We start from the raw sequence: 12,226 nt of genomic DNA on the forward strand, positions 1-12,226 counted from the left end.
TTGTCTCAGTCAAATCCCTCAAACTCAGCACCACCCTCCTAATCTTCTTCCTGACCTCTCCGCCCCCACCCCAGTCTGGCCTATCACCCTCACCTTGACCTCCTTCACATATCGCATTTCCAATGCCCCTCCCCCAAGTCCCTCCTCCCTACCTTTTATCTTAGCCTGCTGGACACACTTTCCTCATTCCTGAAGAAGGGCTCATGCCCGAAACGTCGATTCTCCTGCTCCTTGGATGCTGCCTGACCTGCTGCGCTTTTCCAGCAACACATTTTCAGCTCTGATCTCCAGCATCTGCAGTCCTCACTTTCTCCTTCTTCTATTTATGTCTTTATATGTTTGTTCTTTCTCCACAGACTCCTGAGTTCTTTCAGTGTTGGCCAGGTGCTGTAACTTCGGGGGAAGCAGGCTCCTCACAAGAGTAGGTACAGCTCTAGACAGCAGAGTGTATTGGGAGGGGTCGCAATCACAATTACACTTTACAACTGGAGTTTCATGTTATTTTATAAACTCCAATTCAAAACTTGACAGTTTACCAAAACTCTTATTCTGGATATAAAATGAAATTCATTTACTGCATAGGTCTCTTTTTGAATGTAAGGATTTCCCCCAGTGTAGGTTTTGATGGGACTGCTGTTTCTTGATTATCACACACCTTTTTCTTTTTGCATCCTTTGAACATGCTGACTTTCATGGTATTCTAAATGTCACCTGATGCCTTGCCTTATTGTATTCTGCAACCAACTTGGGCAGACTATTCAAAAGTGAAGTATTTAGAAACACAAAAAATAGCAGTGGGCCATTGGGCCCTTCAAACCTGCTCCGCCATTCAATATGATTATGGTTAATTATCCAACTCCGTCCCCTGTTCCCATTTTCACCCCATACCCTTAGATCCCTTTAGCCCTAAGAACTATATCTCTTATTTGAATATATTCAATGTTTTGTCTTCAACCACTTACTGTAGCAGAGAAATCCACTCTGGGTGAAGATATTTCTCCTTTTCTCAATCCTAAATGGCCAATCCTTAGGATCTGACCACTGGTTCTGGACACTTTAGTCATTGGGAACATCCTGCATTTTACCTGGTTACCCCCAAAATCTTCGAAACGCTAGTGAATATGGTCCTGAACAATCCAATCTTTCTTCATTGGCCATTCCAGGAATCATTCCCTCCATGGCCAGAATATCCTTTCTCAGATAAGGTGACCAAAACTTCCTGCAATATTCCAGGTGTGGCCTTACCAAGGCCCTGTACAACTGCAGAACGGTATCCCTGCTTCTGTACTCTCATCCTCTTCCTCTTCCTGTGAAGGCCACGATAGCTTTTACAGCCGTCATCACCTGCTGCACTTTCATGCTTGCTTTCACCAACTGGTACAGGTCTTATTGCATTTACCACTTTCCCAAACTGTAGCAATTCAGATAATCTGCCAAAATGGATAACGTCAATTATTCACATTTTATGCTTCATCTGCCATGCACTCACTCAACTTATGTAAATCACACTGAAGCATTTCTGCATCCTCCTCACAGTTCACTCTCCCACCCAACGTGGTGTCCTCTGCACTTTTGGAGATATTACGTTTAGTTCCCTTATCTAAATCATTAACATATATTGTGAATAGCTGGTCCAAGAATTGATCCTTGTGGTACCCACACTGTGTAGAAATGGTCCATTTATTCTTACCACTTGTTTCCTATTTGCACTCAAGTCCCCAGCAGTATTTATGGCTGTGTTTTCTAGCAGGAGTTACTGACTGATGATCAGAAGCAGGGATCCAGCCTGATTCATCAGAGACCAAAACAAACTCTGTACTAACTGAAGCCAACCCAGACTAAGGATAATCTCATATGGTTCAACCTCTCATCGGGTTACTTGCAGTAAATTGTACATCATCTGCAGATTGCACAGCACCATACAAGTGGTTCCACTGCAGTTGGAGGCCATTCAGCCTATCAACAATGTGCCAGCTCTCTACAAGAGTACTTCAGCTAGTCACACTGCCCTGTCCTTTCTCCATAGTCCTGAAAATGTTCATTCTCTCTTTATTCATTGAATTCATTTTTCAAAGTGACAATTGAATCCATCTGCAGGCTGTGTATTCTGGATCCTAATCACTCACTACATAAAGAAACATTTGCCTCAATGTCACTACTGGTTCTTTTACCAGTGTCCTTAAATCAGCATCATGTAGTTTTTGACCCTTCCACCAACATCTGTTGTCTAGCTACCCTGCTAAGACATCTTATAATTTTGAGTAACACTGTGAAAATCCCTCTGTTTTCACTTCAGAAATGGGAAGGAGCTGGTGTTGGACTGGGGTGGACAAAGTTAAAAGTCACAACACCAGGTGATAGTCCAATGGGTTTATTTGGAAGCATTAGCTTTTGGAGTGCTGCTCCTTCATCAGATGGTTGTGGAGTATAGGGCACAGAATTTATAGCAAAAGATTACAGTGTCATGCAACTGAAATGATATATTGAGCAAACCTGGATTGTTGTTAAGTATTTCATCTTTTAGAATGTTTTAGTCCATTAATAATAAATCTCAGAAGTTCTTTTCAGTCACTTTCTCAAGATAGCTTAAGGTTTTATAACAAAACGTGACATCTCAACTCAGACAATGCATTAAAGATGTGCGGTTAGAGTCTGTCTGTATCCCAATCTTGAGTCAGACTGGTTCTATTTCCAAAGTAGGAATTTACAAAATATTGCATGGACTGACTGCTGCAGGTTGTGCATTTTATTTGAACAAAATAGAATGTATCTGCAAAAATAGTTCTGCAAATGCAAATTCATCTCATAGACTTATGTGAGTACATATGTGTGAGTGCACATGAATGTTTGCGTGTATGAAAGCTTGGTAAAGTGTGTGGGTGTGATGGAATACAAGCCTGAGGGGGTGGGGGGGTTGTGTGTGTGTGTATATGAGAGAGGGTCTGTGTGGGAGTACGTGTGTGTGTGTGTATGAGAGAGGGTCTGTGTGGGAGTACATAAGTGTGTGTGCGCGCGTGTGTGTGTATGAGAGAGGGTCTGTGTGGGAGTACCTAAGTGTGTGTGTGCGCGTGTGTGTATAGTGTAGTGGGGTCACCTGTAGTGTGACATGAACACAAGGTCCCGGTTGAGGTCCTCATGGGTTCCGAACTTGGCTATCAGCCTCGGCTGGGCCACCTTGTGTTATTGCCTGTCCCAAAGTCCGCCTTGGAGGATGGTCACCCGAAGATCCAAGGCTGAGGGGTGTTCCCTCCCAGTTGGGAGTACTTCAGTGGTCAGGGACATTTGGTCTCAGACCTTCAGGACATTAACACACACACTCCTGCAGGCTCTCTGTCATACGCTCACACACACCCCATAGACTTATACCCATTTACACTCAACACATACGCACACTCACATACTTTCACAGACACTCACCCACACCTCCCACCACACACACTCCATATAAGTTTGTTGGGTGAGTTTGTACTTGCAGAATTACATTTTATTTTGATCAAACTGCATGAATCCATGTAAGATTCTGTAAATCCCTTTTTTAGATTAGAATCAGTCTGAACATTGGGGCACAGACAGCTTCACACAGGGCAGCTCACACCTTCAATGCATTATCTGAGCCAACATGGCATCTATTGTTAAAGTTCATTTGAGAATGTAACTTTTAAAAAAAGTTCTGGGATTTACATAGGAAAGAACTGAAACCAACATGGTCATTTGAAAAGGTGAGAGACTTAACAAATAATCCAGGTCTTTTTCAATATATCATTTCAGTTGCATCACACTGTAAACATTTGCTATAAATTCTGTCTTATAATCATACTTCATAACCATATGATGAAGGAGTAGCGCTCTGAAAGCTAGTGCTTCCAAAAAAACCTGTTGGACTATAGCCTGGCGCTGTGTGATTTTTAACTTTTGTCCACCCCAGTCCAACACTGGCTCCTCCAAATCCTCATTTATAGGTATGCTGCTGCTGGCATGCTATCCTGAAACCTTAATTGAACTAGGGTTGATTCTCCAGCTTGCTGATAATGGTGGAGTGAGGGATATGGCGAACCACAAGGTGACAGATTGTGAGTGAATACAACTCTTCTGCTCATGGTCCACAGTACCTTACAGACAACAGGTTTTGAGTTGGTGGATCTAAATCTACTGCTATTATATCTCCTTTCTCAAGTTAACCAAATTGTACACAGTACTCCAGATGTAGTCTCACCAACGCCTTAAATTAATTGTAGCAAACCCTCTTTAGTTTTGCATTTCCTTCTTCTCACAGTAAAGAACATTCATTAGCTTGCCACGCCAGCATTCTAGCTTTTTATGTATAAAGCCATCCAGATCCCCCTCTCTGTTTAAGTAATATTCTATTTTTCTTGCAAAAGTGCTTAGATTTTCTCACATGAGATTCCACCTGCCAATTTTTCCCCACACATTTAATTTATCTAAATTGCACAGTTGAACTCTGCCTTCCACACAATTTAATTTTCTTAAATTTACAGATGACATAAAATTAATAACCACACATTTGGTCCTTTCAAACAAGTGATGTATGTAGATTGTAAATAATTGCTGCATTGATCCCAATGGCACTCCATGTTTGAACCTTTGATGTTTTGGCTTTGCCTATATTTTTTCCACCTCTCCTCTGAACTTTCTCACGTAATGTCAACCTGAACTTTATCCCAAGCTAAAATAAAAGCCAAGTACTGCAGATGCTGGAAATCTGAAAAAAAAGCAAAGTGCGAGAGAAACTCAGCAGATCTGGCAGTCTTTGTGGAGAGGGATAAACAAAGTTAATGTTCCAAGTCTGATGTAACTCTAAAGTTATTCTGAAGAAGAAACTTATTGGACTCATTGTTGATTCTGTTTCCTCTCTCCATGAATGCTGCCTCAGTTTTCTCAGCATGTTGTTTTATTTTTATCATGTGCTCCTTTATTTTCTGTTTCATTATCTGGGAACAGAGCTCTAGGTGCCCTACTATTTTCCCCTCTTGGAATGTATCCTCCCCTCAACTGCATCTAAGTTATATTCCCTTTTTAAAAAAACTCATTGATTTATTACATTTTTGTTTATCAATTTTTTTTATTCCAAATTATCACGGACAGATATGTTCTCATCCCAGTGAAATTGATGTCTTCTAATTCAATATTTTTGTGACCGACCACTACTTATAATTTTCTATAGCTAATCAAAAATAGCTATATTTCCTACTGACACTTCTATCACCTAATTTTCCAAGGACCAGAACAATTCCTAGCCTCCCTCTCATCAGATCAGAAATCTATTGTTCAAGAAAACTGTACTGAACACACTTCTGAAAGTTTTGCCCTGACCTTTGCATGGCTCATTACCACTACTGTTTCATTTCTTAATGGCCCTTGAATTTTCCTGTAAGTTTACTTGGCTGTTTCTTTCCCAGTATTTGCTGACTCATAGCCTACACCCAGATGTGTGCGGGTACCTCTTATTTGGTTAGTTAAGGTACAATAGATTCACCCTTAACTCTCCAGAATATCCTCTCCAACAACATAATAGGTTATTTAAAAAACATGAGGATGGCAGTATTGATTATTCCCCTTGTTTTTGCTGAACATTGTGTGTTCAGAAACATTTAGCACCCAGTCCCATCCTTTTTGAACTAAGTCTGCATTATTGTTGTGACACGCTATTCCCATACAGCTATTTGTTCCTTGTCAATCTTGAATTCTGCACTTACGCTTACAGTGCACGTATGTAACATTAACTTAAACCTTGTTGTATTCCAGGTCACTCTGACCCCACTTAACGCCTTAATCTTTCTTTCTCTAATGCTCTCTGTCTCCCAATCCTCTGTGCATCTTCTTTAAATAAATAAAGCATACAGATTGTATATCGAACGACTGAAACTCAAAGCATTGACTCACATTGGGATGTAGGTGTATTTGTTTTGCTTTCCACTGAGAACATGCCATTAATCAGAAACTATCAGGTGACATTGACCAGAATCCTAACTCCCTTTTGTGGTTGCTCTGCGTCCTCTGCTGGCAGACTGACAGGAAGAATGTTAACTGCAGTGTCTTCAAGTTCCAAATAAACGTTATATCAAAGAACGTCATTTTTGTTTTATGATGTAATCCATGGTATGAGACCTATGTATGTTGAGTGTGACTGACGGACTGACTGTTTCCACAGGAAGCAGTGCTGGGTTCAGGGACTTTGTTGTCATTGTTTACAAATTAAACCTGTATCCTTATTTTGCAGTGTGAAACCTTTCATCCTACAACCATTTGCTGTTCAACCAAATGTAAACCATTCCCCACTCTTGGGTAAGAAAGGTTACCCTGGTGTTATACAGTCTTAATTTGGTGCTGCTTTGTGACTTTTCTTGCTATGCAGTATTGGGTTAATGGTGCTGTTACTCATTGATCCTATTATGCACTAACATTTCCTCAATGTTTTACTGATTGACTATAGCAAATTGTCAGATCTCTACTGCAATTGACTCAGATCAGCTAACTCAGTGCATTATTTTTAATTTGAGAGTGTGGTGTTGGAAAAGCACAGCTGGTCAGGCCGCATCAGAGCCGCAGGAGAATCAATATTTTGATCGTAAGCCCTTCATCTCAAAATGTTGATTCTCCTGCTCCTTAGCTGCTGCCTGATCTGCTGTGCTTTTCCAGCCCCACACTCTACTCGACTCTGATCTCCAGCATCTGCAGACCTCCCTTCCTCTGCATTATTGTAATTGCTTTCAACCTGAGAGAAGTGAACTGTAAGGTCAGTAATTCCTGACTAACACAGGCAGACTGGCTGGTTACTAAATTAAATTATATAATTTGCTGAAAGAGTGAAACCTACGAGACACTGATGCCAGAGCCACAAAAGACATGGATTAATAGATTTAAAGTTGTTCTTCTCCCTTGCGGAATATGACAATACTTGTGTTGGTCTTTCACCAGCGGCTTGGCAGGGTCACTGCATTGGATCTGCAAAGATCAGGCTTGTGGAATTCTCTGCTTTCATGGAGCAGCAAAGGGATCCGGATACTGTAAGTGCACATTTGTTAGTCATCTTGTAATGTCAGGTGAGAAATGGTTGAAAATCTGGCCTAGGCAAAGACTTTTGGAAATGTTTAAAGATATTAGTGTTGCTGTATTTGCAATATGTGCTTCATTCTGCTGTCATTAATGCATCTTTCTTCTTCTCCATTGCTGCTGATGTCCTGTAGAGTTTGCCATTGCCATCTCCTTTCCTGAAGAAGGGCTTGTGCCCGAAACATCGATTCTCCTGTTCCTTGGATGCTGCCTGACCTGCTGCGCTTTTCCAGCAACACATTTTCAGCTCTGATCTCCAGCATCAGCAGCCCTCACTTTCTCTCATTGCCATCTCTATCCATACTAACACATCTCCCACCAATAACATGAGCTGATGTCTTCTGGAGTAATTTTTTATGTAGCATTTTTATTAAATGTCTTTTAAATGTCCAAGTATGTGACATCCCTGCTTGCTACATTCATAATCCACTCCAATAAATTAGTCACCTATGATTTCCTTTTCACAAAACTGTTGAATCTCCATGATTTTCTATTAAGAGTTTCTAAGTGACCTACTTGTTTAATGAATTTGAGCATTTCCTCAACAACAGATATTAGACGAACTGGCTTATAGTTTCCTTTGATCTCCCTCCATCCTTACAGATATTATATTTGTGGTTTTCCAATTTGCTAAGACCTTTCCAGAATTTAAGGAGTTTTGAAAGAATACAACTAATGCATTCACTACCTCTGCTGCCCCGCCCATTTCTGACCCTAGGACCATGAGGCTGTCAGCCTTAAATTGTTTCTGTTTTTATTAGCTTTCTCTAATGATGACTGTTTGAAGATCTTAACTTTTGCCTCTTAATTTTCACCTATTCTTGGGATATTTTGTCTTCTATGGAAGACAAAACAATATCTGAAGATAGATACAAAATACTCATTCAAAGATTCTGTCATTCTCTTATTTCCCAAATTAATTTCTCAATTTCCTATGCTAAGGGAATAATGCTCACTTTAGCTGTTCCCTTCTTGTTTATAAAATTCTAGGAGAATTTACTGTCTGTTCATTTTTTTTTTGCTAGTTTTCTCTCCTCCAGAATTTCAAACATTTTTCCAATCTCTGGGCTACCACTAATTCTCAAAGTTAAAAATCTCACAACACCAGGTTATAGTCCAACAGGTTTATTTGGAAGCACTAGTTTTCTTCACTGTTCTTCCATCAGATGGAGGAGCGGGGCTCTGAAAGCTAGTGCTTCCAAATAAATCTATAACCTGGTGTTGTGCGATTTTTAACTGTGTCCACCCCGGTCCAGTACTGGCACCTCCAAGTCATGGTGACTAATTCTCAAAGTATTGTTCAACATGCTCTTCCAGTTTGGTTCCAGTATTAACCTCTTTAGTCAGTCATGGATGGTGCATCGTCTGGTAGTTTTTCTTCTCCACTGTATTGTAATTTTGAGAAATATGAAATATCTCCTTGAATGTCTGCTACTGCATCTCCACCATCTTACCATTTAACTGATTTTCCCAGTCCACTTTAGTCAACTTTGTCTTTATACTCTTTATCTTTATTTAAATTTAAAGATGCTTCATGGTTCCACATCACTCATGTATGCTTGGGCATGTATGCAATACTTATGTCTGAGTAGCTTTTAAATAGAATTGTAACCATTCCTGATATTAGTTATAGGCTTCTTCACTTCTTTTAATCCTCTGTCACTGTCACCCACCTTTTACAAACACATTTAGTCATGCAGCATGTAGCCTGATCTTAGAACCTGTCTGTGCTGCTTTTGAATTAATATAAAATCAAAATTCTGCAGGTGCTAAAAAATTGGAAAATATTAAGGAGGTCAAGCAACGTTTATGGAGAGAAACAGGTTATGTTTTTGAAATGTTAACTCTGTTTCTCTCTTCACCAATGCTGCTCGACCTGCTAAACCTTTTCAGTTATTTCTGTTTTATTTCTGATCTTGGATTGGGTATTCCAAGAATAATATACTAGATTCTGCCCTGTCTCTGAAGATCTCAGTCTCCCTTTTTCTGACCTGGTCTAGAATCATTGGTTGATTTAAAACAGTTTAATAGCTAGTTGTGTCCTCCATTTTTAACTGAAATTTATCATGTGGAGTATTCAAACTTGTGCGTTTTCTGATCTTCCTTTTGCAGTACAATAAACATCTCTTTGTCCACATCGGTCAGTCAAGTCCTTCCTATAATGAAGCTCTACTTGAATCAGTTGACATTCGCCAAATCTATGATAAATTTCCAGAGAAGAAAGGGGGATTGAAGGAGTTGTTTGAGAAAGGAACACCAAACACCTTTTTCCTTGTAAAATTCTGGGTCAGTATAAATGATTGAGGAGCTCGGTTTGTTGATTTTTTTTTAAAAGAAAAGCAGCGTCATCTCCTTGCATGACACAGACTTTCCTCGAAGTCAACACAATGTCACAAAAGCTGAACTTTACAGAGGCATTTGATTTGGCATTTGGATGGCTTTCTCTGACTTCATAGTGTGAAAGATTGGCATAACAAGTCTCGTCTCCATCAGCGATCAGACACCGCTCCGGCCAGAGGGATAAGATACAACTGAAAAACTTTCATGCTAAATCAAAACAGAGAAGGCAAAGTGTTTAGTTTTAATTTGCAGCTGACCAAATTCTTGGTGTTTTTTTGTAGGCTGATCTTAGCATTCATACTCAAGATGAAGCAGGTATGTTCTATGGAGTCACCAGCCAGTATGAAAGTGCTGAGAACATGACCATTACCTGTTCCTCTAAGGTCTGCTCTTTTGGAAAACAAGTTGTAGAAAAAGTTGAAGTAAGTTCACATTTTTAAGATTTGACAACTTGTAGGCTAGAAGTTTGAGTTTTCTGCATTTAGTCAGAATCACACAGCAGGAAAACAGACCCTTTGGTCCAACTCATCCACTTTGACCAGGTTTTCCGAATTAAACTAGGCCTGTTTGGCTATATTCAACCCGTATTCCTCAATACCAATCCTGGTGCCTTTTAAATGTTGTAACCCTTCATGGGGTTCTTGCACAGTTTATGCCCTTTATCTATTGTGTGAATGCTGACCTGCCTCTTGTTTATCTTATGGAGTAGCTCATAGGTGTGCCCAAGTGAGTACCTCCAGGACCCATCTGTGTCACAGGTGTGGAGCACAGGGTGCAGGTCAGGACCTTCTATACTATGGCTCTATAGAAGGAAAACCAAATTGGAGTTTCAATCACATATCCAAAGGTTTCATTCTCCATGTCATACAGATGAGAGGGAAAGCTTTCCTAACATTTTATTGCAGTCTTGTTATTTCTGTTTCCTCCAGATAAGGTGGTAAATCTTGCTATTGTCTGTTGGCAAAGCAAGAGCACATTGATTTCCAGCTCTTCAGTGTTCCAGTTCCTTGTGAATTAATGTTCTTTTTCCTTTCACAGACAGAATATGCCCGGTTTGAAAATGGCCGCTTTCTGTACCGAATTCATCGTTCTCCAATGTGTGAATATTTGATTAACTTTATACACAAACTTAAGCAGCTCCCAGAGAAATACATGATGAATAGTGTCTTGGAGAATTTCACCATTTTACAGGTACAACAATTTACATAAAGGAGACATTTAATTCATCCACCACTGTCACTGGCAGTCTCTCGCTGGATCTATCCACACAGCTACCTATTTTTGTTTTCAGAATTTTTCATCTATTAATGGTTATTCCATCCTTGTGCATGGTGAATTGATTAGCTTCAATAGCCATTTGCAATGATATATACCATAATTATTTGTCCTCTGTCTGAACTTTTTATTTCAGACCTAAGTATGTATGCCCATCATATGCCAGTATGTATTGCCCTAGTTCTTTAAGACTCTCATTATTCTCCAAAATGTGAATATCCAATTAACTTTAAACTTAAGCAGCTCCCACAGCTGTATGGGATGAATAGTGTCTTGGGGAATTTCACCATTCTGCAGGTATTGTTGTTGCTAATTATAACATAAGTTCTTATCATTAGTGGTTTCCCCACTGAATCTGTATCACATGATTTCCATAACTCTAGTAACCTTTACAGAACACAATGTCCAAAACTGCACACAGTATTCTCACAAAACAACCATTTACTTTATTTCCCTATTCAACCCCTGGATTCGGATTTTAATTTTTAGCTTTAGTTTCTTTTTACATCTGTACAGCATGCCATATCTCAGACTTGTTCAGTTTCTCCCTGTGTCTTACTTCATAGCCTAATGATCTGGTTCTCATTGTCTCTGCCTCACTGTTCAGTTTCCATTTGAATTATTACTTTTACATTTTTCAATCTTTTCCAGGTGGTAACCAACAGAGACACACAAGAACTCCTCTTGTGTGTTGCATACGTCTTTGAAGTTTCGACTAGTGAACATGGAGCTCAGCATCACATCTATAAACTTGTGAAAGATTAGACTAAAGCCATGCTCTCAGTTTTGTTTCTAAACATTGAGGAGGAGAATCTGGATCGGTTTGAGGTGCTATCTTTTTCCCATATGCCGTTCTGCGATTTCACCCACCACAAACCCAACCTCTGAGGCTGGTTTTCTGTACAATACTAAACAACTCTAGTGATCCGGTTTACAGTGACAACAGCCACATCAAGCTTTTCTTGAAGGTTGTGCAGTGAAAATAAGGACATGTTTGGCTTTAACCAAATCGTAATCTTAATTTGATTGGACTGATGGAGAAGCCCCAGCAGCATTGTATTTGTCTTCCACCTTTAAGGTGTATTAAGTGATTTGACGTTTGCTGTTAGCAAATGATTCCTTTTATCTTGGTTGTTGATTAGAAATGATTATCACCTAGTTCAAACAAACTTTGGATAAAATTGGAAGAGACCCTACCAGATTGGAAGATTAAACATTCACCCTGTGTATTGGCAAACATGTGTGTGTTCTGACCTCTCCATACTTGCATACCGCTGTGGGAACAGTAAATAAATTATTTATTTGGATCAGTGTCATCCTGCTGCAACCAACCACCCTCCGACCGAAAGCAACAGATTGCAATTGCTTCAATGTATTATTGAGATAAAATGTGTTGCTACTTACTGCATCATTAGGACACAGTTGTGATTACTGTAACGTCGGCAGAATATTGTCAGTACTTTGGGTACTCGGGCGAGGAAGGGTTGGTTGGAATTTGGGGGTGAGGTTGGTAGTTGGCTGGTGGGGCTCTGTCCAGGGG

At 39.9% G+C, this 12,226-nt stretch overlaps 1 protein-coding gene across 6 annotated transcripts in view; it reads left to right on the forward strand.

Annotated features, from left to right (window-relative positions):
• LOC122542064 (transcriptional enhancer factor TEF-1-like) overlaps positions 1 to 11,993 on the forward strand; it is a 91,259-nt gene extending 79,266 nt beyond the window's left edge. For all 6 annotated transcript variants that reach the window (XM_043679350.1, XM_043679354.1, XM_043679353.1 and 3 more), the window contains 7 exons: positions 357 to 421; positions 6,239 to 6,303; positions 6,937 to 7,025; positions 9,184 to 9,357; positions 9,693 to 9,833; positions 10,450 to 10,602; positions 11,338 to 11,993. In XM_043679350.1, the coding sequence (XP_043535285.1) occupies positions 357 to 421; positions 6,239 to 6,303; positions 6,937 to 7,025; positions 9,184 to 9,357; positions 9,693 to 9,833; positions 10,450 to 10,602; positions 11,338 to 11,451 (801 nt within the window). In that variant the 3' untranslated portion in view covers positions 11,452 to 11,993. The remainder of the gene's footprint in view (positions 1 to 356; positions 422 to 6,238; positions 6,304 to 6,936; positions 7,026 to 9,183; positions 9,358 to 9,692; positions 9,834 to 10,449; positions 10,603 to 11,337) is intronic.
• The last annotated feature ends 233 nt before the right edge of the window (positions 11,994 to 12,226 follow it).

The sequence above is a fragment of the Chiloscyllium plagiosum genome, chromosome 39 (genome assembly GCF_004010195.1).
Source record: "Chiloscyllium plagiosum isolate BGI_BamShark_2017 chromosome 39, ASM401019v2, whole genome shotgun sequence".
NCBI classification, from domain to species: Eukaryota; Metazoa; Chordata; class Chondrichthyes; order Orectolobiformes; family Hemiscylliidae; genus Chiloscyllium; species Chiloscyllium plagiosum.